At 55.8% G+C, this 27,416-nt stretch overlaps 1 protein-coding gene across 3 annotated transcripts in view; it reads right to left on the bottom strand.

The window, feature by feature from the left end:
- Window positions 1-1,098: 1,098 nt before the first annotated feature.
- The window catches only part of CNTFR (ciliary neurotrophic factor receptor), a 38,274-nt gene continuing 11,956 nt past the window's right edge, over window positions 1,099-27,416 (bottom strand). For all 3 annotated transcript variants that reach the window (XM_013053705.2, XM_004747436.3, XM_004747434.3), the window contains 8 exons: window positions 19,026-19,107; window positions 14,611-14,844; window positions 7,588-7,705; window positions 7,247-7,413; window positions 5,871-6,034; window positions 2,416-2,596; window positions 1,829-1,997; window positions 1,099-1,736 (listed from right to left, as the gene is read on the bottom strand). In XM_013053705.2, coding sequence (XP_012909159.1) covers window position 1,736; window positions 1,829-1,997; window positions 2,416-2,596; window positions 5,871-6,034; window positions 7,247-7,413; window positions 7,588-7,705; window positions 14,611-14,844; window positions 19,026-19,107 — 1,116 coding nt within the window. In that variant the 3' untranslated portion in view covers window positions 1,099-1,735. The remainder of the gene's footprint in view (window positions 1,737-1,828; window positions 1,998-2,415; window positions 2,597-5,870; window positions 6,035-7,246; window positions 7,414-7,587; window positions 7,706-14,610; window positions 14,845-19,025; window positions 19,108-27,416) is intronic.

Raw genomic sequence — 27,416 nt, 5'->3', positions numbered from 1 at the left:
GTGTGTGTCTGTGTGTGTGCGCGCACGCGCATGTGTGTAGTCATGGGATGAGTGGCTTACTGCAGGTGTGGCACTCAGCACCTGCTGTGGGGACCGTGCACCGATGTCCGTGTATTCGTGCCTCTGATTCATCTCTCTCATCCCAGACACCCAGAGCAAGGCCGAGCCTGGCTCCCCAGGTTGGGGCTCTGGTCTAACCCTTTGCTCCCACCCCCAGGCCAGAGGCATCCACAGCTAAGGAGCTGCAGTGGCCCCCCACCATGGTAGAAGCTGCAGCGGCTTCTACAAGGGGCTGGACCTGAGCAGGGGCAGAAGGGGGCTGGCACAGAGCCACAGGCCCCTCCTCTGAGGAGAAACCGAAGGGGCTTTGGAATCCCATTTTGAGGACTAGAAGGGTGTGGGGAGGGTATAGAGCTAGACCTCAGACTGGGCACCCTGGAAAACCAAAGCCTGCTCCTCTCCCACTCACCTGGAGTCTCAACTCTTATCTAACCCTGGGGTCAATCTTGTATCCCACATTTCCAGTCCTGCAGCACAGGTCCAGTCCCTAGTCGCATTCCAAGTGGCCTTCTTCAGGCAGCCTCCCGCCCCGCCCAGGCCCAGTATACTCTGCACCCAAGCCTCATAGCCTAGCTGAGCCCTAGGCCTGACCTGCTAGAGCCCCTAAGTCTGAGCTGCATAACAGGGATGGCCACCCCCCGTACCCCAAGGATGAAGTCCAGCCTTCTCGCCTTCTTGTATCTCTGCCCCCATGGGTAAAGCCAAGGCTTTCTTGGAGGCCAGCTCCGGAGATGACCCTTGACGGGCCTTTCCCTGTCAGGATTTAGCAGCCTCCAGGACTGACTGGACATCCCCACGTGGGACCTGCCTCACTGGGACCCCTCATCCCCCACAACTCTGCCTCTGGCCTCCAGGAAACCCTATCCTCCAAAGCAGCAGAAAGCCCCCACCTCCAGACACACCTGTCTGAGGGCAATACTGCCTGTCCCCATCTCTGTGGAAAGAGTTGTCGCTAAGCAGAATTTCTTCCCTCCTCCAGGCCTTAAGAGGGATCCTTGGAAGAAGGATACCCTCCCCAAATGGGTCTGGTTCAAGGACTCATGAAATGGTGACGTTTAATGAGAACCCCCCACCCTCCCACCCCTGTATATACATCTATAAAAAATTCAAATACAGCAAGTTACCATTGAGTCAGACTAGAAGGGACTGACAGGGCATTAAATACTGCGGGGTGGGAGCAGGGAAAGGGGAGGGTCATACAAAACGGGCACAGGTGGGGGAGTGAAAAGTGTGGGTGCTGGGGGGAGGGGGATGGCTGGGCCCCCCCAGCGTCAGGAGCTTATAATCTGATGGTGGCAACAGAGACCCTGGGACAAACAGGAGGCTAGGGCAGGAGGAGAAATTATGGATATGAGGGGCTCCCCTCAGACCCCCCAAGGGCTCCTGGGAGTCGCTGGCATTGGAGGGTCCAGCCGAGGGGTTGGGGTGGGGGGTCTTTGGTGGGTGGGTTAGCTGCAGGGTCCTCCTCCCCTGAGGGACCAAGGAGGGCCAACATGGTGTGGCAGGGCTAGGGGGTGGCAGGCCCGGGCCTGCCGGGGTCTCTACAAATTATGTTTGAAGAGAATGCAGAAGGTCCTCCTGCCCGTGTGCAAAATAGAAACTGGAGTCTGCGGGCTCAGCTCCGGCCTCCTGCTCCTCTGCAGGTGCGCTGGCATGTCCTCACGGGATGCCGGGCTCTGGGGAGACAGGGCAGGGGGCTGTGAGGGATGAGGGTGGGATGGGGGGTCCCCTCAGGCTCCCCTCTACCACCCAGCCTCACCTGACTTACCAGATCAGAAGACTGTTGGCAGTGGCGGCAGCGGCAGCCAGGGCCAGAGTTACAGGGACACTGATCAAGAAGGGTGCTGAGGGTCCTCCGCCGCTGCCCAGCTCCCCAGGGTCACAAATCTTCGTGGTGGGTGGGGGTGCCAGTGAGCTGGTGGTGCTGGTCGTGGTCTCTGGGGAACATGGAGGGAACTCAGGGCCGGGCCGGGGCTACAGTCCAATCCCAGGTCTGGGGGATTCATGAAGCACACTGTTCCTGCTCCCTGTGTTAGGCAAGTACTGCCTCCCCCATCAGACAGCCCCTGCTTCCTCTCTCAGACATGTCCTGCCTCACCCACCAGGCAGATCTTGCTTCCCCATGGCTCTCAGATGACCCTTCCACCTGATGGCCCCTACCAAGAATGACCAGACAGCAAGGACCAGGACCAGGACCAGCTTCGGTAGGACAGACAGACAGGAGTGTGGCAGCCCGCAGAGTGCCTGGGGCAGAGGCTCTCAGACTCTAAGTCCTGGGAGGATTTGGAAGGTGGGAGATAAAGCCAGGCAATAGCACAGGCCCCCCTGGGGGAATGAGGGCGAGGGGGTGCTTACCCGGGGCCTGGGCCTCAGTGGTGAGGTGTCGTGGCTCCTCAGTCCAGGGTGTGGCATGAGCGGCCACGCTCCAGTCACTCCATGTCCCAATCTCATTGTCCTTGGCCGCCACCTGGATGATGTACTCCTTCCCAGCATAGGCATCTGTGATGGTGTGCGTTGTGCCATCTGACAGCTCTACCTGCAGCCAGACCACAGGATGGGGGTGGGGAGCCCTGGGGGTCAGGAGAGTGAGGTACCCCCAGAGGAACTGAGAACACTTCTGGGGAGAAAAGAGTGAAAATCCCCCTACTGGAGGAAAAGAGAGCTGCCCCCGGAGGGAGAAAGAGGGTATCGAGAATATTCCTGAAGGCGGGTAAAGAAATCTTGGGGAGGAGACCCCGAGGGAAGGAAGAGGATCCTGAAGGAGAGTAAGAAAATCTTTTAGGAGACCAGGAGCACCCCCGGGGGAAGAGAAGCAGGACTTTGCTCAATGTTTCACCCTGCTGTCATCCCAGCTCCCTCCCAGTGCCCAGCCTGAGCCCTGATCTGTCTCTGCCTGGAGGTGACAAGAGTAACAGGGTAAGAGAGGAGCTGGTGATGTGCTTAGAAGAAAGGTTGTAAATACAGATGGGGAGCTAGGCTGCCTGAGTCCAGGTTTTAGCTCTGTCCCCTCTCAGCCAGGTGACCAAGTAAATTAAGCTCCCCATGCCTTGCTGGCCTGATCTATAAAATGGCATTCCTGACCTACCTCACAGGAGTAGGGTGAGGACTCAGGCGCATGGGAAGCACCTAACACACTTCGGCCAGCTCTGTTGTCATCATGGGTTCTAGCTTAGAGCCTGGCTTCCCAGATGCCCCATACGCCCACCAGCCTGGCCCCAACTAGGCTTCTCCCTCGGGAAGGCCACAGTACGGTAATCACCCTGTCTGAGGCAGAAGGGTTGGGGGGGGCAGTTCCCAAGCTGCCGGACAGCAGGACAGCTGCTCCATTTCCTCCTAGAGGCATCACCACCCCACCCCCGCCTGGGCCAGCCCTGTTCTGCTGGTCTCCCCCACCCTTCGGGCTGGCCTGCCTATCCGGCGCCCCTCCCAGTCCCAGGCTGGGCTCTGGTTCATCTCAGCGGCACCCGCTGCCTCATTAAGCCTCCTCGTAAACAGGGGCAGCCGGCAGGGGCGGAGGAGGGGGCTGCTCTGGGCCACGTCTGGCTTCAGGGCTTTCTTGGTCCCTGTTCCAATCTCCCTTCCCGGAACACTGGGGTCTAGGCTACCCACCTGACAGGCTGAGAGTACAAGAATGCATGTGTGTGTGTGTGTGTGTGTATTCACGTGTGTGAAGATGGGTCTAAGGAAGCCCCTCCAATAACCTGCCCCCTCCCGCTCCCATCTGTGGCCTAGAGGAGGAGACACTGGTAAAGGTCAGGGTCAGGGTGAAAGTCATTTAGGGCCCAGACCTGGGCTCAGTCAGTCCTACTCCCAGCTCTGGAAGATCGAGGGACCCCACAGACTCTCGCCACCCTGAAGTTGGGTCCCAGTTCCTCCTCTGGTTCCGTATACCATTTAGCCCTCCAAAGATCACCTCTGGCTGAGTAGACACAGAGAGAGCTATGGAGAACAGATCAAATTAGCACCTCATTGGTGGGCTTATGGTGGGCACCATACACTGCTAGAAACGTGGCCCAGGAGTCCAGTGCTTTCCTGGCAGCCATATCCCCTAGCCTCCAGCCCTTCTTGCTAGGTTGTCACTGATCCCTTAATCCACACCCTTAAGAGAATGGCTCCTCACTTGGCAGGAATTCTCTGGTAGCTGGCATCTGCCTCAGAGTCCTCCCTTCAGTCTGCCGTGGCACACGTCACACCCGCCCTCCAGCCTCCCTGCTGAGTCAGGCCAGAGCAGAAGATGCAGGGAACCCATGCTGGGTCCCAGTACTTGCCCCGCCTTGTCCATGCTGAGAAAGCCCCTGCCAGACCTCATGGTACCCATTCCTATTCATCCTGGCCTACAGCTCTCATTTCCCTCTGAAAATCCAGTGATGTTTTCCTCTGCTCTCCTCTCTATACCCGCTCCCGATCATACACCTGCTTCTCTCCAACGTAAAGGATCCAGCAGAGTAGATTCTATTCAGAGTGAAAGTCAAGTTCAAAAGAGCCATAAATCGAGCCAACTGTAATGCCAACAAGCTATGGAACAGGGCAAGCACGCCAGCGGCCATACATGCTCTTACCACAGAGTCCTCATACTCTGTGTGGCTCACATCGGTATGGGGGAAGTCCTTCAGTGTGTGCTCTTGGCATGTTAGTCACATACATGTATGGAGCATGGTTGCTGCTGGGAACCACGTGTACGTGTGCATGTTCCCGTGTGTGTGGTGGGCGGCACGCCAGGTCCACCGCGAGGCGTGTGCGCTGCGATGCGCGGGGCTGCTGCCTGTAGCTCGTTAGCAGGGGAGGGGGGCTTGTGAAACTAGACCCTGGTTATTAGCAATGCATTAGGCGCGGGCAGCTGGCCAGGCGGGAGGGACTCCGGACTCCGTCAGAGAACATGTGAGCAGCCTTTGTGGGGGCCAGGCCTACAACCCGGACAGGCACCCTGGAATCAAATTACGTACTTTAAAGGGTAGCTGGAAGGGGGGCGTGAGGAGATGGGACTGGAGCCCAGTGGGTGGGTTGATCCCTGAGTACCAGCCTGGGTTAGCCTACAGAGCACCCTCATAGCCCCACTCCTAGCCAACAGACCTCACGGGCCAGAAAGAGAGCCTGCAGCACTATGGGCCTAGGACTGCCAAGGAGAGGGAACGCTAAGTCGGCCCCAAACACCTGGATGCTCCTCAGAACGACTATAGCTTGAGTAACATCCCAGACCACAGGCTGACCCCAGACTGCTCCATTCCTGGCCTGGGATACCTTCCGACCTATAAACTTGAGCGGACCCCTCAGTTACATCTGACTTTGGGCCGTGACACTAGTCATGGCCTGAACCCATACCATGGAACAAGTTTGACACCACTGCCTGATTTTGACCCCCTGAACCCTTGAGCCTGTGAATCCTTGAGGACAGAGATGTAATGCCCTTTGTGTCCAGTAGAGGCCCACAGCCTGGGCCAGAGTCTAAGAGGGAGAGGCCTGATCAGGGCTGAGAGCCAGAATTAAGGAAAAGAAAATCCCACCTGTCCTGTCTGCCATCTCCCTTCTGGGATTTCTCCCCATTACCCTGGGAGCCACAAAAACAGATGTGTTCCCATCACACTCATGGACATCACAGGGAACCCTTTAGGGCTTCAGATCAGGATACCTTCCTGAGTCCCATCCATCCTTCCAGGCCCATCTGTTCCCTTCTCCCCACGGAAACAAAGTCTCTCTGGCTGCGCCCAGTCTTCACACTGGAACAGCGGCCTGCTGATACTGGTGTATGGACCCCTCCCGTGCCATGCGGCTCTGACTCAGGTGCTTGGGATGTGAGGAGGGCACACACTCACATGCTGCCACTGGTCCAGGATGAGGGGTCGGTAGCGCAGAAAGAACTTGAGAGGAAAGGACTCAGGGTCAGGCCAGGTCGAAGGGGTCTGCCAAGTCACCTCCAGCCGGCGAGGGTTGCTGGGTACTGGTCGGGCTACCACATTTTCTGGAGGGTCAGGCTTCACTGTTAAGGCAACACAGCTTCATTATCTCACTAATTGCTGGGAATGACCCCACTTTGTCAACTCCAGTCGCTATGTCCACCATCTTACATTGCCAACCACTGTCCTAGTTGTCACAGTGGCCACCTCTCTTCTCTGCTGTCAGTTCTGGCAACTACCATTAACAACCATCTCATTATTTCCACCTCTCACATGCCTGTCACCACCAAGGACTGTCACTACAGTCACTGTCACCAGCTCGTGATAGCGATATCCCAAATTTCATCCCATCATCCCAACCCCATGCTAATAATGACCAGCATCCCAATTACTGAGTCTATAGGATGGCTCCACCATTACCAGCATTGCCTCCATTGTCCCCTGGGTCACCCCCTCCTGCACCAGCATCATACACTCCTCTCAAGCTTGGCTTTTCACCTCAACTCTTCCAGTTCCAAACTGAGATACACTGTTCCCCGGGAAGAGCCTGGGCTCAAAACTGCTCTTGAAGCTGGTCAAGGTTAAGAGATAGTCCACAATTGTGGCAGATATGGGTTGGAAGTAGGCTGAGAACATGATGGGAGTCTAAGGGCCCAGCTCATGTAGAAACAGTCTGGGGGACCCAGCCATGAGGGTCTGGCTGGGATGGGGCAGCAGCAGGCAAGGGGTCTGGCTGGGATGGGGTAGGGGAAGGGGTCTGGCTGGGGGGGCGGGGAGCAGTCAAGGGGTCTGGTGGGGATGGAGTAGGGGAAGGCTAGGGATCTGGCTGGGATGGGGCAGCAGCAGGCAAGGGGTCTGGCTGGGATGGGGCAGCAGCAGGCAAGGGGTCTGGTGGGGATGGGGGTGGGGTGAGGGCGGTATCTGTCCCAGTCCTGTCTCCTGTTCTGACACCTCATTCATCACAAGCCGTAAGGAAGCCATTAGCGTGGGGTGGGGGGGAGGCTGCAGCTGCACAAGGGTCTGGCCCAGCCTGCCCCCCTCCCCCTCCTATGTGCTCTGGGAGCCAGAGAGATGATGGGAAGAGCTGCTGGAAAGGTCTCTTGGCCCATGCAGGTAAAGGACGTTCACGCCAATGTTCACAGGTCTATACATGCCATGAACATATGTCTGTGTGGGCCACACATACCATGCACACATGTGAACATCCCTCCCGGTGCTCACACACAACTCTGGCACACATCCACTTACACACTCCCACCGGAGTGTGCTTCAGGGACCAACCCCACCCCACGCACCAATGGTGAACTCGTCGAAGGTGATAGCTGTAGCATTGTGGCCCAGGGCATTGCTGACACTTATCGAGACCTTGTACTTGATGGTGGAGAACAGGTGCATGTAGCGGATGTGGCAGCGGTTCTTGAGGGCTGGGTCCTTCTCACAGACCATGATTTTGGAGCCGTGCCTGGGGAAGGGTGAGGCCCAGACACTGTTACCAACATCAGGGGTCAAGTGCGGCAGAGGTTGGGGGAAGGTCAAGCCCAAGGCTGGGCTAGGGTCTGGACTGAGGGCACGGTGGGTGGCTGGAGGAGAGGTGAGAGGTCAGGGGTGGAACAGGGTCACAGGCAAGTCTACTCACAGCACAGTCACATTGAAGGTGTTGGGGATGTAGGTAGGGGTGGGCAGATGCCAGCTGCAGTAGAAGCCCTTGGGGTAAGTGTTGGAACGGCAACTGAGCACGGGCTCCCGCGGCGGCACTGAGGGGTGAGCACAGCATGGTCAGGAACCCCTAGTCCCCTGCACTAGTGTGGGGACAGGTGGGCCCCAGAACTCCAGCTCTCCCCCTTCAACCCATCAGCAATGCCAGAGGTTGGGGAGGGGTGGCTGTCAGCGAGGGCCTGAGGCTTCCCAGGCCGCAGAGAGCCAGATGTTTAATTAAAGAAAAACAAGGGTTATATGAAGAGGGAGCCCCCCCCACCTGCTCAATGGAGGCGGGAACTGCGGGGAACAGGGGGCTGCGGGCCTCAACTCATCAATCACAGGACGGAGGTGATGTCTGGGGGAATCAGCCCCAGCCCCACATCTCCTGACACGTTGTGTCCATTCACAAAGAAAAACTTTGCAACGGAGGCTGCAGGGTGGGGGGAGGGGGTGTCCTGACTGGGTCCTCCGGTTGCTAGAATAATCAGAGTGCACTCCCTGGAGAAGTCATCCTAGGCTTCCCCCAGTAGAGATTAAGAAACATGAGGCCAAGCCCGGTGGTTCTCCAGGAACAGCCACATTGGGCGGCTAGGTGTCTACATGCGTGGGTGCATGTGTTACACGTGTCTCTGTGACATCAATGACCCATAACGGAATGTAGATACATACACAGGAGTATCTAGGGCAGGGCTCAGACTGTGTGTCCATGTATGACTGACTGCACGTGTGTGCACATGCGTACTGAGAGGAAGCTATTGTTCCCTTGCTGCATACCTCACCCAAGCCCTAGCTCCCAGCTCCGCCATCACAGACCCCTGAGGAAGCCCCTTACTTGGTTAGCAGGGTAGCAGCAGCCTGCAATCTAGAGTGCGGAGTCCCAGAGAGAGATGGAGACCCGCCTGGAGTCACACAGCAAGCCAGGGCTGAGACTCAACCCTAGGATGGGGCTACCTCCCCACCTACATGACCACATGTACACACACTTGGGAAGTCCTTTCTGCTATCCAACCACATTTCTTGCTGCTGTGAGCACTCAGCCCAGCTGTCCCACACTCAGGCATTGGATAAGGCGTGAGGACAGGCGGCTCAGGTTCCTGGAAGGAGGCAGCTTCTGTGATCTGACCCAGGCAAGGAATGTCCGTCAGTGGCTCCAGGGACACTGACACCTCCCTCCTAGGTCCCCCTCCCCCGCCGCCCCACCCTCTGCCTGACAGGTGGACAGGAAATGGGAGGGGGGCAGTTCAATAAGCCAGGGACTGTGAAAGGGGGAGTACATGTCTATGCTTGTCGAGTGGCCATGGTGACACATGGGGAACTGTGGGCTTTCATCCACAGTGTACACGTGACTGTGACTCTGATTGCACGTACATGTCCAGTGTGTGGGAAGTGTATGTGTATCGGGGCTGAACCCCCAGGGCCCAATCTGGCTTTGCAGCAGGAGAGATGAGAGGGTCAGAGAGGCATCCGGGAAGCTTGGGTGTATGTAACAGCTAGAGTGGGCTACGCTGTGGGCAAAGGTGTGGCTCTATGCCCCAGGCCTGCAGGGATTGCTAGAGCCCAGCTGAGACCCCCACAAGGGGCAACCTGCATTCTATCCACTGCTGTCTGCCTCCCCTGGGGAGCCTTCCTGGCTCTGTGTCCATCTTGTGTCTGTTCCATGTTCATCCTGTGTGCCTCTCATATCCCTTCCCTAACTGCCCAGGGACACAGAGGCATGAGGGTGGGGTGGGGGATGGTCAAGGACACAGGAAGTGCCTTGTGGGGGCCTGCAGGCCAGGCCAGAGTTGGCAGCCACCCCAGGAGAAAAGGACATTCTGAGGTCGGCTGAGAAGCCTCCACTCCCCCTCCTGCCACCACCCCCCCTTACCCCCAGCTTCAAAGGAGAAGGGTGCTGGGGGTGGGGTGGGTACTAAAGGCTGCAGAGTCAGCTCCTTGCTGCCTGGGACTCTCTGCAGGGCAGAGCGGGCCAAGGCACTGGACTCACAGGCCCGCCCCCTCCACCAGCCAGCCTCCCACTGACCAGTCCCCTCCATTCCCCCATGACCATCCTCTCCCATAAGACCAGCTTCCCCCTCAAACCAATTCCTCTCTCTGACTGGGCAGGTCATGGGGGACCAGGGGGCCAGGCAGGGCTCTGTCTCTCATCTGGCTACTCCTGCCTGGCCTTGGGCCCTGAGTAGGGAAGGGCTTGGGTTTCCTGACAGGGACCAGGTTTCTCAGAGGGAAAAGGAGGAAAGAAAAACAAAGAAAGGAAGAAAAGGAGTGACTTGCTGCAGCTGGAGCCCAGCTGAGGGGCCGGGTGGGCGGAGGTAGGGGTGCTGTGAGAGACCAAGTGTGAGTTTGTGGGACAGTGTGCGATCAGGCCTGTTATGAGTGGGCTGCAAGATGGGGAAGAAGCTGCTTTTAAGACATGGCAATTGTGAGGCTGTCTGGTAACTCTGAGAGGCTTCATGCATGTGACTAAAATCCTGGGCAAGCGTGTAACCGTGCGATTGGCTGTGTGTGACTGCAGACTGCATTTGTGTGGGACTCTGGGCGGGCTGTTTGATCTCAGGACCGCCTGGATGGGTCCGGCCTAGGGGCTGAGGCATTCTGAGAATATGTGTAAGTACGCCATCATGTCTGAACACAGGGAACAGCACGACTCCATACCTGAAACACTGTATGTGAGATGAAGCTGAAGCCTGAACATATTTTTCAAACTGTGGGTGTGGGAAAGTGCCTGGAATTCCAAGTGTGTCCACACGTATGAACTGACCACCACATGAGAACATGTTAGAGGCTGTGTGTGAGCAAAAACTCCTACGCAGGTCATTCTCTGGGCATAAAGACATATTCCTGGATGCCCAGGCATCCCAAGCTGCCCCTTCTGGGGGCTCCTGAAATGCCCAAGTGACTGTGGCAGCCTATGGCAGGACATCCTTGGGTCCCACACGGGGCCATGTGTGCGTGTGTGCGTGTGCCCCCGCTGGCCCAGGGTTTGTTTGTTTTCCTCCTAATTGGCTTGTTTTTCCATGTCCATCCCACCAAACCGCATGTTTTTCCTCTCATCTCGCCAGCCCGCCTGGGCTGGAGCCCCCAGCACGCACAAGGCCTGCCCAGCGGCTCCGAGAGAAGGAGGGGCAGGCTGCCCACACCCCTGGCCAGGCCAGCTCAGGCTGGGTGGGGCAGGGTGACCCTTCCAGCTCCAGCCCTGCCTGGGCCCCACCCACACTCCTCCTGTCTGGCATCAAAGCCTTATACCATGACATCTCTTAAGGCACCCCAACTCCCGGCTTCCCAGATGCCCCTCTCCTGTCTCCCACCTGTCTTTTTTCCCCCCAGACATCTTCATCCACAAGCTGCTCTTTCCTTCTCAGCAAACAGGGCTGAGGGGGAAGCAGCGCTGCACCAGGGTTTCTGAAGTTCCTGTCCTGACCAGTCAAATGCAAATATGTAAAAACTGGACAAGGAACTGTCCATGTCAAATCAGTAAATCACTCTGATTTGTTTTAGCTTAAAACCAGAAAGACACTGAATCAGCAGTGTCTAGTAAACCGAAGGATGCTACTGAAGGAAAGCAGGTGATCCTGTTTCCTGATGTGGGCACATCCTGTCTGAGCAGCCACCAGCGAGGGGGTGGGAAGGTGGACTGGGAGAAAGCAGTTCAGGGATCAGTCTGGTTAAGGGGACTTTCAATAGGATATTTTTATGATCAGTTTCCCCTGGAAATAGAAACATGAAAATCTTAAATGTTTCAGATAAATATTAAATAATTTGACTCACAAATCAGGGGTAACTCTGTCCTATTCTCTGAGTGCTGGCTAGAAGAATAATTTGATATTGAATGTTGCCAAACCCAGTCTCTTGTTACTAATATAAAGTGACTGAGACAATCATGATTAACGTCCCTTGTTCCTCTGACCAGCTCTTTAGAAGGAAATAAGGTAATGAGAGATAAGTACCTGTTACTAATGCTACAGCCAATTCATGGCCAGCTCTCCTCTGACGGGCAGAGCCCTGGGAGTGGTCAGCACTGTAAAAGGTCTGGCCTCTGGTCACAACGGGGCAGCTGTGGGCATGTCCTGTGGGTACAGACCACAGACATCACTTCTAGACCCAATTTCCCTACAACGACCTTTCAAAAATCAAGTCATTAGGAATACGGCCTAGGGTCACCAAGCTCTAGCCATTATGGCCAGTCTTGTCCATCCTAAGGACTTCTAGGACTCAAATCGAGAAAAGAGGGGTGTCAAATTGGTCTCATGCTTTTTCCATGGCACTTTTCTGTGTGTAAGGACATGGGGCTAGGCTGAGTGTTCCACTTCCAACAGACGTCGTGGTGGGCCCAGGAGAACTCAGGTAGGTTGGTCCCGTATTTCTCAAGCTGGCCGACAGGGGTCATTCCACCCCTGGCTTGCAACTAAGACACTTGGCTATGATTGCTATCTTTCTAGTTTAAACACAGGAAGGCTCTTCTGTGTGAAAAGGAATATCCCCATTAAAACGTATTTTCAGGGCCCCTGGGTGGCTCAGTTGTTAAGCCTCTGCCTTCAGCTTAGGTCATGGTCTCAGGGTCATGGTCTCAGGGTCGTGGGATTGAGCCCCACATCGGGCTCTCTGCTCAGCAGGGAGCCTGCTTCCCTTCCTCTCTCTCTCTACCTGCCTCTCTGCCTACTTGTGATCTCTGTCTGTCAAATAAATAAATAAAATCTTAAAAAAAAAAAAAAACTATTTTCACACCTCCTCTACCCCCACTAGTGGGTAAGTGTTTTGGGGATGACCATGAGCAGTCCTTCAGTCTAACATTTCTCATGCTGTCCATGCCAGTCTCCTGACAACAGGGAAAGGGCCTGCTCCCAGGTTGCTCATGTATCTCCTTCCCTCAGCAGCTCCCAGGGAATAAAGAAACCACCCTCAGAAAGTGGGGTGCATCCCCCATATGGGGTGAGGCCAGAGAAACGTGAATCTTTGGCTCAAGGAAAAAAGAAATGGAACTTTTTTCAGAATATTCTGTTGGTGGGTGCCTGTCCAGCTGACCCTCAGCAACACTGAGAAGCTCCTCATTCCAACTTCTCCAAACCTTTCTTCTGAATCACATTCACTCACTTTTCCTTCTATCTTCCTGCATAGCCTGCATATCTTCCTGTTGGCTCCTTCTTATCTCTTTTTGTGGCTCATCTCTCTCCATCAATCCTTTATAAAGTGATGATCTTCAGGGCCCAGATCTGGGTCCTCTTTTCTTCTCATCCGAGAGTTCTTACTCTTGGCCATCTTACTCCCTCCATGTCCTTTCTCATCTCATCCTCAGCCCAGGCCCCAGATCCTCAGATCCACTGACTACAGCCATCAACTCCCACTGTCCCCCGAGGACCCCAACCCAACATATCTACAGCAAATGTTGGCGATGCCCTAGCAGATCCCTGGCCCATACCTACCGCCCTCTTCTGCATTTATGTGCCTAAGAGCTTTCATTGGTCACTAAAATCTGCATTGCCTGCTGAGGCATCAAGCCAAAAGTGTAGGGGAATTAAAGCATCCCCACCCCCACCCCAGGAGACTCCTTCAACCAAGGATGAGCAGGAGTTACATGAGCAGTATGTAAACTTCTGATCTCCCTCACTGCTCAGGGGGGAGACCTCCCAGGTCCATGTCCTGCCTGGGCCCTCAGAGTCCCTGCAGGGCAAAGCTGCAGTTGCCCAGAAGATAAATGGATAACTCCATCTTTATTGGTCCCCTTAACTTCCTTTTTCAAGCACTTTCTCATTTCCTTATGGTATTTCTGCCACCTGACAAATAAACTACTTGCATACACACTCTTCATCTTAGGATCTGATTCTAGGGAAATCCGAAATAAGATGACTTGCATACTACTGTCCAAACAGAACACACTATATATATATATAGCCCAACACAGGGCCTGAACTCAGGACCCTGAGAGCAAGACCTGAGCTGAGCTGAAAGCAAAGTCAGATGCTTAACTGACTGAGCCACCCAGGTGCCCCCAGAATACACCATCTTTTCCTCCACAGACCCTTCCACCTTTCCTCTGTTGCAGTGATTGGTAGCACCAGCTGTCTTGATTCCCCTGCTCTCTACGCTCCTGCCCTCTCTACCTCCAATGCACCACCAACTTCTGGTGGTCCAACCAGCCCCTCCCAACTGCCCCGACTCCACGCCCTGGTGCCCAATCCTCATCATCTCCCCTGCATCCAGCAACAGCTTCCTTCCTGCCCTCGCACAGCCACCATCCAACCTGTCTCTCTTCACCACCATGAGAAGGATCTCTTAAGGACATGATGACCCTGCTTGTGTCACTCCCTAGCTTCTAGGCTCCTGATTTTCCCCACCCTCTCCTTTAGATACCTTCCACCACCAGTACAAGTGGCCCTTCCATGCCCTCCCAGCCTCTGAGGCCTACAGCTGCACTTAGGTCTCTGTCAGAGGTGTGTCTGTCAGAGGTGACTTTGTCAATGTATCCTCCAAATCTCCCAATCTCCATGCGCCTCCCACTCCAGGAAGTGTTCTTTCTTCCCTGGAGCCTCCCAGAGTGCCTGTTCCTCTACCTGCATAGCCAGCCCCTGTAAGAGCGCACAACAGAGTAGGGTCTCTCCAGCTGGGAGCTGTGACCCTACAATTCCTCCTTCCCAGGCCCCAGAAGGATCCGGCCCTGCTAGCCCTCCTCTGCCCATCTTGTCAGAGGGAACAGGATTTCTGGATCTCACAGATCACTGGGGGGTGGTGGGGGAGATACACGTGCAAAATGCCCGGGGGTCTGGATTCTGTGGGCAACAGTGGGCTCAGAGGTCAGAAGAGGTTAGGAAAGGATCAGAGGGCAAGGGTCAGGGTGCTACAGTATCCCCAGCCCCAAAGGAAGAGGACTGGATCTGGGCCAAGGGTCTAAGCCTCACTGACAAACCTCTTTAGTGTGGGGCGGGGGTGAGGGGAGGCGGTCAGATGAGGGGTTGGGAGCAACACTTACAGCCCACATGTAGGAGGACTTGGTGGCGCAGGTGCCAAGAATCACGGTGGAAGCAGGCATAGAGGCCGCTGTGGCCCAGTTCCAAGCCATGAAGAACAAGCTGAGAGCCGTTGAGCAGGTCGGGGGCCAGGTCTGTCCCATTTACCCTCCAAGTCACTGCTGCATCCCAGTTTGCTGTCCCACATGGCAGAGTCACATCTGAACCTAGGCGCTCGTACTGCACGTGGGGTACTTCTGTTGGGGGCAGGGAGAGCACAGGGCAAGAGTCACAGGTCACAGCCTGGCCCAGCACCACCAAGTGAATGTGAGCAGATGAGAGCCTATGATGAGAAGTCTAGGCCAAGAGGCTTTGTGTCTGATGAGGTGGGTGTCAGGAGATGAGGAGTGTGTGTTGTGAGGGTCTCCAAATTGTGTGTGTGTGTGTGCGCGCACGCACGCGTGCACGCACGCACATGTCTGGGTATTTTGTGTGTGAAGGGGTGTGATCTTCTGTGTGTATGTGTGTGGGAGAAAGTGTGTATTGAATGCTGGGAGGGGTTAAATCTCAGTGAAGACCCAGTTCACCTCCAGTCACTAGGTCCTTTAGAAAGTTTTCTTGACCCCCATGACCCTAACCTCTCGCCACCTACAGACCCAGCCCCAATCACTGACATCTGCTACCCAGGCAAGCTGGAGCTGAGGGGCCCTGCTTCTGGACTCCTTTCTCTGTCTCTTGTCCCCATCTTTGTCTCCTGTCCTGCCTCTCTCCCTCCCACTCTGGACCCTCTGACAAGCTGCCCCTAACCTGCCCACTTCAGCCATCCAGGGCTTGGGCAGCAGCAGCAGGGAGATCCAGGGCTAGAGAACTCCTAGCAGCTATCAACTTTGTGAGACAGGAACTGCTGGGGTTGGGAGGGGTGCGGGGGAGTGCTGGGGCCAGAGAGCTCTCTGACCATTCCTCTCCTGCCCCCAGGAGGGGCCTGTCAGAGCCAAAAGCAAACCCCAGCCCTGGCCTCCGCAACCCAGGCGTGATGGACTGAACCCAGGAGACTGGAGTGGAAGGGTGGGAGGGAGCACCTGTCGAGAGGCAGCCCTAGGTGGGGGAGGTGAATACGACACAGAAAATCGGAGACACTGATCTACAGAAAACGCAGGAGAGGCAGGCATGCAGAGCTGGGCGATGGGAATCTAATCTCCTCATTCCTCATCCTGCCCCCCAAGCCTGGAAGGACAGATGCTTCCCTGGTCTTGGCCAGATCTGTGGAGTGAGGATGGGAGGGGAAGAGCGAAGTGGGAGGGGGACAGCTGGGGGGTGCTGCGGGATCCCTCGTTAACACTTGCTTACATCTCCCCTCCGGAGAGCCACCCCGCTGAGTTGGGGGATTTTCAGAGGCAATTCCTGTTAACGAGCCAATTAACTTGGGCCAGTGGCCTCTTAATTAGACTTGTTAACACCACCAGGACTGCAGGAGGTAGGGATCCCCCTATGTCACCAGCCGACCCCCTCCCTCCATCAGGGCCCCCTCCCCAGTACTGCTTTTCTCTGTGCTGGAACATCTGTCCCTGTCTGCTACCTCTGTCACCCTTCCTTGAGCCAGGATCTCTCTGCGTCAGGTTTCTCCCCTGCTGCCTGCCTCCAGTCTTGCCCCTCTCTGAGCCTCTCGGTCCCTGTCCCCTGTCAGAGGAGAGGGAAGCAGGAATCCCAGCCAGCCTTGACCACTCATCTGTGGGGCCTGGGACCAGCCAAACAAAGGATGAACGGCGGAAGGGCGGTGGCTGGGGGCCTTGGAGGCCACAGCTGTGAGGCTGGACCAGAGACTGAAAGGGGGCCTCCTCCTGACCAGAGGCCCAGTGTCCAAGGCTCAAGCCATAGAGCTCCCCCAATCCACCAGCCCTAGCCATTGAGACCCCCCCAACTTCCCCTGTCAAAACCTGGAGCTTCCAGGAAACATGCCAAGCCCCTCTCTGCACCGCCCCCCCCCCCCCACTAGGACAAACTCTGCATCCAGCTGCCTGAGGAGGAGGCTGAAAACTGACTGAAGGGGAGGGGGTGTGGCCACCACGGTCCCAGCGGCAACATGTCAACACTGACCAGCAGCAGCTCGGAACTGACTTGGACCCGATGTGGTTCTTTATACTCTGGGGCAGGTACAGCCACAAGATGAGGAAACAGCCACCCAACAACACAACAAATGAGCTAACCCTCCCAAGTCACCCTGTCTGCCTCACCAAGCAAACAGAAACACAACACAACAACAAAGACAAACCAACAATGTGAGGGCAGGGCAGGAAGGACAACATGACAACGCAATGACAGAAGGCAACTACAGGCCACAGTGCAGAGACAGAGGGAGCAACGTGACATGACAATCACATAAGACACACACTGTCACAAATGCTGCAACAACACAACAACAGCAATATACACAGTCACGAAACAGCTCCAGAGATGGCAATGATTTAATCCTTTGTCTCTGGACAGCTTTCCTCCCGCCCTGTGGGTGCCCCTACTGATGTGCTGTCCATTTCAGAAATTAAATCAAGCGGCAGGGGGAGGATGGGGTTCTTGGCCTTGACGCGGTGACAAATGCTCCAAAGGAATCAGCTGTGAAAAGGTTGTTAGAAGCCAGGATGAGAGACAGAGACAGGATGAGGTCATGGACATGGAGAACACAGAAGGACAGAGCTGATGGCTCCCTCACACCTGTGCACACAGGCTCACATGAGGACCACATGCCGGAAACAGTCCCCCGGGAGTCCTAAGCAACTTCACATCACCACACACATAGGATGAAGACAGTCACCACAAGGAGAACACACACAGAACAACTGTCCACAAGGTCACAGCCACACAAGGACCCAGTCCCAGTTCAGGGATGGTTAACACCTAGTACAAGACGATCACACACATGCACAGGGAGGACATGTCCCCCAGAGGCAAACTGACACATAAAGGCACAGTCTCCCATAAGGGAGACAACTGAACAGGGACACAAACATGCAAAGAGACAGAAACAGGGAGAAACTATCAAACTGTCATACAGGGTACAGTCTCAACCACAAGGACAAAGCCCCATGAAGAGCACAGTCACACATGAACAGACAATGTCACACGCAGGGCACAGCCCCCAAGAATACAACCCGAGAAATGCATTCGAACAGGAACATGGTCTCACCCACACAAGAACACAGCTTAATGCACTGGGACAGTTATCCACTCTCAGAGAGGCGGACTCACTGCTCAAGCCCCTGGGCACCTGTGGCTCTGCCTTTACCCACAGTACAGAGCAGGGCCCAGGCCAGGGGGAGTGGCCACCAGAGGTCCAAGCAAGTTAGATCAGCACACAAGCTGAAGACAGATTGACTGCAGGTGGGGGTTAATGGGCTGGCCTGGCAATCCTTTCACTCCCTGCCCACTGGGGAGCAGCCCAGGGGGATGGGGGCTAGGTTTTTTCTGGGTCTCAGTGTCAGTCTCACAAGGAAGAAGGCACAGGAGCCTTGACTCATTGCCCTCCTCTAACCCACAGTCTTGAGGGTGGCAGCGTGTGCTCTGCGCCTGGGCCCCAGAAGTGCCCCAACCTTCTCTGCCTCTATCCAATCCAGCCAAGGGTGGTGGAGGGCAGGACACATCCAAGGGGAGAGCTCCATATAGCTCAGCACTTGTCTGAGGAGTTTCAAGGTCAGACCTTATGCTGATGGAGCCATGTGAGGTGTTGCCTCAAATGCAGTTTGAGCTCTGGTGGTCAAGTTAAGAGGGCACCTGTTTCCCAGCAGGGGGCAGCTTCTTGCTTTGTGGGCTGTGGGGAGAACTGAGCCCTCCCTGGACAAATGGTGGGGGGCCAGTGGCCCCACCGGAGCAATCCCTGCCCCCTCCCACCATTCCAGATGACAGACCCGTCCTTTTCTCAGGATGCCAGCCCTCCCCCACTGGTCGCCCTGCCCATCCCCACATCTTGTTCTCAGTCTGCCACCTCTGTCTCCACCTTCCCTCTGGGATAAGGGAGAAGTCTTGGCCTCTGTCTCTCTCAGTACCTTCCACTGCACCCCCACAAACCCCATTTCAAATGAAATCCCATTTCAATGATACTATACAGGGCCCTACCCCTCGCAGCCCCCAACTCCCATCCCACCTGCCTGTACCCTCTACCCGCACCCACTCCAGTAGGAAGAGGAACAGCTCATCAAGCCAGAGACACCATCAGCATGGGACCGTGTGGAGTGACTGGAGGACTGTGGGTATAAAACAACATCAGTGGGTCACCAGCATATCAGTGTCATAGGACTCATGGGTGTTCACATGTGACAAGCCAGAACGTGCCAGGATATGGTCTTGGGTGGATGCATACAGCTGACGCAGAGGGCTCATGCTTGGCTTTGGGTGGGGGTGAGCAGGGAGCACCACCCCACCCCTCAGAATCCTCTCCTCCAGCACTCACCCTGAGGACTGTGTCTCTGTGCGTAGACGACGGCAGTGGCAGCGAGCACAGCACAGCAGGCCCACGGGACAGGAGCAGCCATCTGCTGGGAGAAATGGGGGTGAGGGGGTGTGGGGGGAAAGGAAGGGGCAGCATCAGCCCAGGCAGGAACCTCCTGGGGAGCCCTCCTTGTTCTCAGGCAAGACTGGGTGATTCCAGCCCTAGGGCTAGGTATCTTGACCCCAAATGCCCTTCTTAATGGGGCTCAGGATTCTTTTTCAAGCAACAGAAAGCAACATTATTGGCATCTGGAGCCAAGCTAAGATGGTAGGAGGCAACCTATAGCGGTTTGTTGTTCGATAAGGCTGCTGGCTGTAGGATGTCATCAACCACAGATGAGTTATAGAACACGGGTAATGCTATAGCCATTTTAAAAACAAAAAACAACAACAATAAAAACTTTACTGGTGAGGTTGGCTAATTAGCTCTAAGCACTGCAAACCAAAAGAGTGATGTTTGAACTTAACAGAAGGTCTATTATTGCCTTGAATGGAAGGTCCTCTGCTGCGCCCCTGGGAGAAGGCCTGAAACCCTGATGCTCTAAAGCCCCTCATATCTGCACCCCCAGCCCTCTGTGAGCCTTGCCACTGGGCTCTGGGATGTTCACAGCAGCAGGGTACCAAGGTCAGATATTGCTTTCGCTTCAGTGTACAGTGACCATGAGAGAAGGAGAGCATGTCACATGTAACTCCTTGTCAGGGGCCCCAGCCCATCCTTCACCCTAGACACATGCCTCAGGAGCCTGAGACCCGCAGCCCAGATGTGCACTGTGTCTACACACACCTCTGCAGGTACACAAAGCAGTCAGGATATCCCCAGAAGCCAGGCTGGATCCAGGGGTCCCCTCATCTGTGGCCCTGCTTCGTGGGGTAGCTCCAACTGCTTGCCCCCCACTCTACCCCAATACATGATCACACCCGAGGGCAGAGAAGTAACAATTTCCTGCAGAAAAAAAGCCTCAAACAGGACTCTCCTACCCCAGTGTGAAGACAGAGGGGGCCCGTCAACCAGACAGAAAGAGAGATCCAGAGTGGAATACTGCCAGACACTCAAGCAGAGTAAGTGGTACTATTAGGGATACAGCCTGACGCACAGCCAAGACACTGTCTAAAACAACCAGACAAAGTCCCAGAGAAAGAGCTGCATGCACAGCTGGAGATACACTAGAGATACTGCGTGAGGCACTGTCAGGTAAAGCCAGATAAGCAGGTAGCTAGGACCTGAGAAGCAGGCAGAGGCTTGGTCAGAGAAAGATTGACACACAACCAAAGGGTCCACCAGTAAATACTTTAAAAGGCTTGGCCAGATGCAAGCAGACCTACCCCCAGAGAAAGAGCAAGAAACCCAGGCACAGAAACCAGCATCGACATAGCAAGGGAGCTAGAGACACTGTTGGAAACCACACCGGAGAAACTGCCTGACACACAAGCAGAGAAATACCAAAGAAACTGACAGACACAAACAGGCATCCACCCAAAAACACAGCTAGAAGGAGAGCCAGAGCCAGAGCCAGATGCTCAGTCAGGAAGTCTCTGCACCACTAAGAACACTGCCAGGGACACTCAGACACACAGACACACTGCCAGACACAGCCAGAGACACTGTCAGAAACACTGCCAGACAAACAGCCAGACATACAGCCAGAGAACTGCCAGAGAAACTGCAAACAGAGCTACAGCAGGGAGGAGACAGATGTGGGTGTCAGCCTGTAGCAGTGAGTGTGAGAGCTGGGAAGAATCTGACTTCCGGGGGCTCCTTTATGGGACGGGGCTCCTGCCTGCCCGTGACTGCACTGAGCCCTCACCAGGCAAGCCCTCCCCATCTGCACCTGGCTTTCTCTAGCCCCAGCAGCAGGTGCGCCGACCGCCCCTCCCTGGCACAGCTTGTCTCTCTAGGCCCAGGTGGCTTTGGCTGTTCCTCCTCCCACATCAGTGACTCCCAGGGCCTCAGCTACCACTTGGCCTGGCTCCTGCTGACCCTCAGCCACTCCCCTATCTTCAACTACTCTTCAGGCCTAGAAGGTTAAGACAATGGCCAACGTCATAGTTCATAGTCTGAGAGCAGTGGGGCCAGGAAATGAACCCAGGGACTGAATTCAGAGGGAGGGAAGGAGGGAGAGGGAGAGAGAGAGGCAGGCAAGAGGCTACAGACCGACCTGGTTCCCCACCTCAACCCCTGCAGGCAGCTCTCAGATGCTGCCCCACCACCTCTGCTATCTGTCCGTGCCTTTGTCCTTACAGCTAGGAAGATACACTACCTCAGTGCCAGGACCCACTGCCTACCACAGGGGGCAGGAACCAGGGCCAGCAGAAGCAGAAGGGACCAAGGTTAGATCTAGGACCCAAGAGGGACAGGGTGGCCCTCTGCTCCCAGCTCCTTCCTGGTCCCAGTTGGGGGTGCAGGGGCAAAAAGACAGCCTGGCATGAGTGTGCACACACACACACACACACACACACACACACTCAGGCCCCCTCAGGGGGAGGGGTGGCTTCTTCATCAAAGTCGCCTCCATCAGCCCGATGAGTTACTGTAAGGGCCGGGCCCTGGGCCAACGGGGCTGCAGCCATGGGAGACCGGCGCTGCCGAGAGCAGAGTGAGAGCGAGTGCTGCAGAGAGTGGGGGATGGGGTACCGAAACAGACACCGCATGGCTGGGGGCACCCAGCAAAGGCAGAGACCCAGGGAGGGGGGAGCGGAGAGGCAGAGAGGGAAAGCCATGAGCCAAAACCCAGGAGACAAGTAGAGACCAAGATTGGGAGAAATGGGAGAGGAGACCCAGAAAGAGAAATGGGAACCACAGGGGATGGGCAGAGATCCAAGGGCAGAGGAAGGGACAGATCCAGAGAGGGTCTCTGTGCCCATCCTAGAGCATCTCTCTAAGCCCACCTACCTCCCCCAGTGCAGAGGGAGGATGCTGTTGGTGCAGCCTTCCTGGAGGCTACAAGGCTTCTCCCTGGAGACCGAGAAGTGCAGCACCCAGGGGATAAGGGAAGACTAAAACCCTACCCTACCCCACCCCATCTCTGCCCCTGCAGATCCAGAAAGCCCCAAGCCAATTTCACTCTTCCCTTCCTTCAGAGTCCCAGCTGGTTCCACTCCCAGGTAGGGAAGCTGAGGCCAGAGGCATCCAGGCTCTACCTCTACCCTGCCCTAGCTCATCTCAGGCCACCCATCCCAGGGCAAAGAGCATCTTCCCCAAGAATTTTCCAAGTCCACACCCCATGGCTCTGGGATAGATCAGGAGGATAAATCCCATGGCCTCAGATAGGGGCCATGCAAACTGGCTGAAGCTCTCTGTAGACCCCTGCATGGGCCAGCCTTGCCACTAGCCCCAGCCGCACGATGAGGAGGCAACAGAAGACACTCTACCAACAAGGAAGGGGGCCAGTACCTAGCAGCCCACACTCCTGTTAGCACAAGGAGCCCAGCACCTCTCCTGACACAGAACCTCACAGTGCCATCATTACACACATACACAGGTGATGCATCAAGAGACAAATCCTGGGCCCCCAATTTCCTGTCACTGTCCCACTGTGACACAAAGACACCATTACACAGTGAGAACAACACCCAGTGAAAATGACACGGGTATAGTTGACAATGGCATACAGGGGTGCTAACAGTCATTACAGTGACATGACAAATAATGACACCAACAAATGGGACAATGATACCTGTTGACACAGACAGTCACAGTGACAATAACCCCAGAATCAAAAACGCAATGAGACTGACAGTCACATAGAGTAACAACGAAGGTGCATCCTCAGTAACACAGAGATGCTGACAGTCAGACTTAGTAACATGGACAGTCACACAGAATAACAGCAGCCCACAGTAATACTGGCACCACAGAGGCTGGCAATCACTAGCAGGAACGCTGGCAGACACAGTGACAGGCTCCAGCTTAGGGACCTCAATTACTCAGTTTCTAAGTCTGGCTTAAGATCTAGGGCCCAAGACTCTTCTCTCTAGCCCCAGCAAGGTCCCTGATGCCCTATGTCCCCAACCCTCAGCCCTTGACCAGCTGAAGGTGCAACCTGGGGGGGGGGGTGAGTTTGGAGAGCTCCTATGTATCCCTGCAGAAGGTTACACAGGCCCAACCCTCAGGAATCCCTGCCACATCCAGAGTCAGAGTGGGGGGTTCTAAGCACCCCTGGCTGGGGCCCAGCTCTAACTAAAGTCACTGGCCTGCACTACCCACCCAGGGTCTTGGACCTGGGTGAGGTCAGGAACATTTGGATCTGCGGGAGGGCACCTAATCTATGGCATGGCCACAGCTTCTAGTATGCCTAGGTAATGGACTCCAGAATCCCTCAGTGTGAGGGAAAAGACACTTTGTCCTAGGGCCTCGCCCCCTTCCCTCTCCCCACATCAGCTGTAGAGGACCCATCCTGAGAAAAGGCAAGGACACAGGACAGGAGATAGCATGGACTAAAGGACTCAAAAGTGTGGGAACTCTAGAGGCCTCAGACCTGCAGAGGAATTAGGGTGGAATAAGGGAAAGAGACACCTTCACTTGGAGGTGGAAAGAGAAAATGAGAGAGCAGAGGCAGAGACAGAGACAAGGATGTGGTGGGCAAGGAGGAGCAGCACTGGCTGAGGGAGTGCCTGGAGAGACAGTCAGGGCTGGCTGGAAGCTCCAGGAGGGGGAGGAGAGGCTGAGACCAAGAGGCCCCCAGATCCCACCAGGCCCAGGCAGCCTGGACAGCGTGGGCGGTGGGGGCGGGGGCAGAGGCCTAAGCAGTCCAGAGGGTGTGTGTGTTGGGGGGGGGGTGTAATTCGCTGAGGAGGGAGGCCTGGCCCCTGGCAGCTGGCCCGGCAGACCCCCCACTGGGGAGGGGGTGGGCCTGGGTCAGGGGCCAGCTCCTGGGGCTGGGGCTGGCTGGCCACTGGGCAGGCTCCCATTCCCTGTGGTGTCTCTACCTCCTATCTCTGTTTCTTGTCTCTGGCTCATTCTCTCTGAATCCACAGCTGGTCCTTCTCTCAGCTATTGATGCCCCCACCCCGAGGGGCATAGGAGTGCCTGGGTTTAGGATTCAAGCCTTATCTCCTCCTGGGCTACCACACATTCACCCACTCCAGGGTCAAGCCCCAGTGTTCAGGGGAAAGGACCCCACCCAAATGTACGCCCCGTCTCTTCCCATAGAAGGGGGCAGGAGAAGCTCAGCACCAGTGGGAGGGGGGCCAGGAGGAAGGCAGGGGGAGCAGTCCCCCAGCTCTAGCCGCTGGCTGAGGTTGTGGAAAAGGAGGCGGCTCAGTGTGAGTGAGTTGGGGGGGGCGGGTATCCGCACCTGCTAATGTGACCTCCACAGCCGGAGATGGGGGCCTGGGGGGGACAAGATTCCAGTGGATTTTGGCAGCAGCCTGGATTCTGAGTGCTCAAACCCCCCACCGCCAGCCTCTTGCACTGCGGGGACCCTGAGATCAGCATGTGCGTGCCCTTCTGCACGTGTGTGCAGGCGTGTTGTGGAGGAGCTGGGGGCCTTCCCACGATGGGCCTGGGTGGGCCGTGGGGAGGTGCCTGGGGGAGGCAACAGTCTGAATCCCACAGCCCATGCCCCTGATGTGCAGCCCTACCGAGGGCCCTGCATGCTGCCTGGTGGCCTGGCATGGGCTTGTATACACACATATATGCAGGCCTGGGCTTAAGCAACCCTCTAGGTGCAAAAGGCCTGGGCTTTCTCCCTCAAAAGTCATCTGGACCAGTCCCCCGCCCTTCAAATGGGGAAGAGGAAGAAGCAGATAAGTGCATATCTTCCCTTTGGGCACATGGGCTCTGCACAACTTCACAGAAACTGGCGTGCAAGCACCAAATCCCCTACCCCCAGTCCGGGGTCTCCTCTGGCTTCTAGAAGAATTGGGAGGACACCTCTACCTAGAAAAAGGCCATGTACCAGTCAGGTTAAGTTTGCCGGGAGTGGGAGCTGCTCCTCTTGGATGGAAAGACCACTGCAGCAGGAGGTTAGACATCTGGAGGAACTCCCTTTCAGTGGTAGGGGATGGGCAGAGCAATAGGGTTGAATAAGACTTCCCTTAGCTGGTGGGGTGGGGGGACATCCCACAGGAACAGGGCTCCCAGCCTATGAGGCAGGGCCAGAAGGAGGCTGCAGGCCCTCCATGAAGAGAGAAGGATGGACAGAATAGCTTTCAAGACTTGGGGGCTGGGACAAAGACCTATTTGCCCAGGATCTCTCACTAAACCCCACCACCCCACCCCTGGCCCCATCACTGCTATGGGATTGACACACCCTCAAAGGCCTATGCTTGCAAGCTTGTGTGTACACACACACACACACACACATGCGCACACAAGCGTGCGGGGTTGGGGGCTGGGGTGGGTGGGGCGGGGGCAGCATTTCATAGGAAGCATTGGTTTTTAACAAAAAGAACTGAAAATGGGCTTTCTGACAGCTCAAGTGGAGGGAATAGAAACTTCGCCTGTCTTCATGTAACAGTGTCCTGTTCTCCCTGCCCCCCTACCCTGCATTCACACTGCACACACTACTTCTGAGGAAGCTTCTGGTCTGCTGGGCAAAAGCAAGCCATCCTTCCTCCCCCTTCCTCCCTCCTCGCAGTGGGGAAGCCAGAGCAATCTGTTCCTGATGGGTAAACACAGGCATGAGTACGTGCACACACAGGCTCACACACTCCCCAGCAATTCAGGGTCACACAGCACCCAGGGCTCACCTCTCCCCAAGATGTAGCCCACATGTGGATTTTCACTACCACCTGGCAGCACTCTCCGAAACCCTCCCCACCTACACACACACACACACACACACACACACACACACAGCCAGAGCTTCACAGACACAGGCCGGTGGCCTCTCACAGTCACTGGCACTCAGAGTTCACCACCGTGACCGCACATCTTGGCCTCCCACGTGGACACCCACTGCCGCAGCTTCACACACACTGTGCACACACATGTACTGCAGTCACAGTCACATACACAGACTCTCACACGTGCTCGCTCACAACAGTCACGGGCTCACATATGGATGCCATCACACACTCAAAGCAGTCTGTCTTCCACACAGATACCATCGCACCTTCAGAAACCCAGAGTCCCCCAGTCACCCTCAGCCTCTTGTGCTCCCACATCCGGCAGTGGGAAATACAAAGATACACACTCACAACAGTCATTCCATGCTGGGACCTCGGATGGCCCAAGCTGCACTTGGGGGGTGGAGGTTAAAGCTCAGGGTGGCTAAAGGAAGGAAGGAAAAGGGAAGGACAAAATTTCTTGGGCCCTAAAAAGCAAGTAAATAGGATAATTTCCTAGATGGCTCCTTCCTCCCCTGCCCCTGCTTTCCCAGCATTTGGGAATAAGCAGACAGAGACCCAGGCCAGATTGGGCAGCGGGGGAGGGTAGTGGGGGGGATGGGGGGGTGGGGGGGTGTTGGTGGTGAGAAGCCCCTGGGTGAAGAGATGGTGGCACTGATAATAGCAGGAGCCAGAAAACCCCCCAAACCAGCCCACTCCCCAGGCACCTCCTGCTTCCCCTCAGCAACTCCTCTTCTCCAAGATGAGAATCAGCAGCAGCTCTCAGCCTACCCACCTGCTGTGTGATCCCGAACCTCTTCAAAACCTCTCTGTGCCCACAACTATCTAGAGTGCACCTGCCTGTCAGGCCTGGCTGCAAGAGGCAAGGTAAGGAGAAGGAGATGTGGCTCAGACCTTGACCCCCAGCCCCTGCCAAGGCCTTGTCATCACTGTTAGGCCCAAAGAGAGATGGGGACAGCATTGGCCAAGCCAGTGCTCCTCTAACCACTGAAGACAAGAATCCTTAAGGTCTTTGGACCCTGTAGCCCTGCACCCCCCCACCCATCACAAGAAAGGACGCTGTGTCGCTGTCCAGGCAGAATGGAATTCAAGCTGTGCTGGTCAGGCCCCAACCCGGGAACAAATGGCAATGCTGATGACATCCTTAGCACTTACTGCTCCAGGTGTAGTTGGGGCCCTGATGCCCTATCTAAAGGGAGCATGAGAGGCTCCAAGGAAGCCAGGCAGGGAAGCAAACACCAGACAGCAGGCACCACAGGACATAAGGAAACCAGGTAGGGCAATCCTACCAAGCCAGGTGATAGGGACTTCAGTTGGCTGACAGTGCCAACAAAAGAAATCAGGCAGCAGTGTCTAGGGAAACCAGGTGACATGGCCCAAAAGAACACAAGCTGTGGGGACCAAATGAAACTAGGCAGTGGGGACTAAAGTTTGCTAGGAGGTAGGGACAAATGAAGCCAGGCAAGAGGCCCACAGGATGTGAGAAAAGAAAGATATCAAGAGCTCATCCCCCTCTGTGTAGATGTCACCCCCACACCCTGGGCCTCTCTCTCGGTAGCCCTCT

The sequence above is a fragment of the Mustela putorius genome, unplaced genomic scaffold (assembly GCF_011764305.1).
Source record: "Mustela putorius furo isolate JIRA1106 unplaced genomic scaffold, ASM1176430v1.1 tig00001584_pilon_pilon_pilon, whole genome shotgun sequence".
NCBI classification, from domain to species: Eukaryota; Metazoa; Chordata; class Mammalia; order Carnivora; family Mustelidae; genus Mustela; species Mustela putorius.
This window is presented reverse-complemented; position numbering and strand designations above follow the sequence as displayed.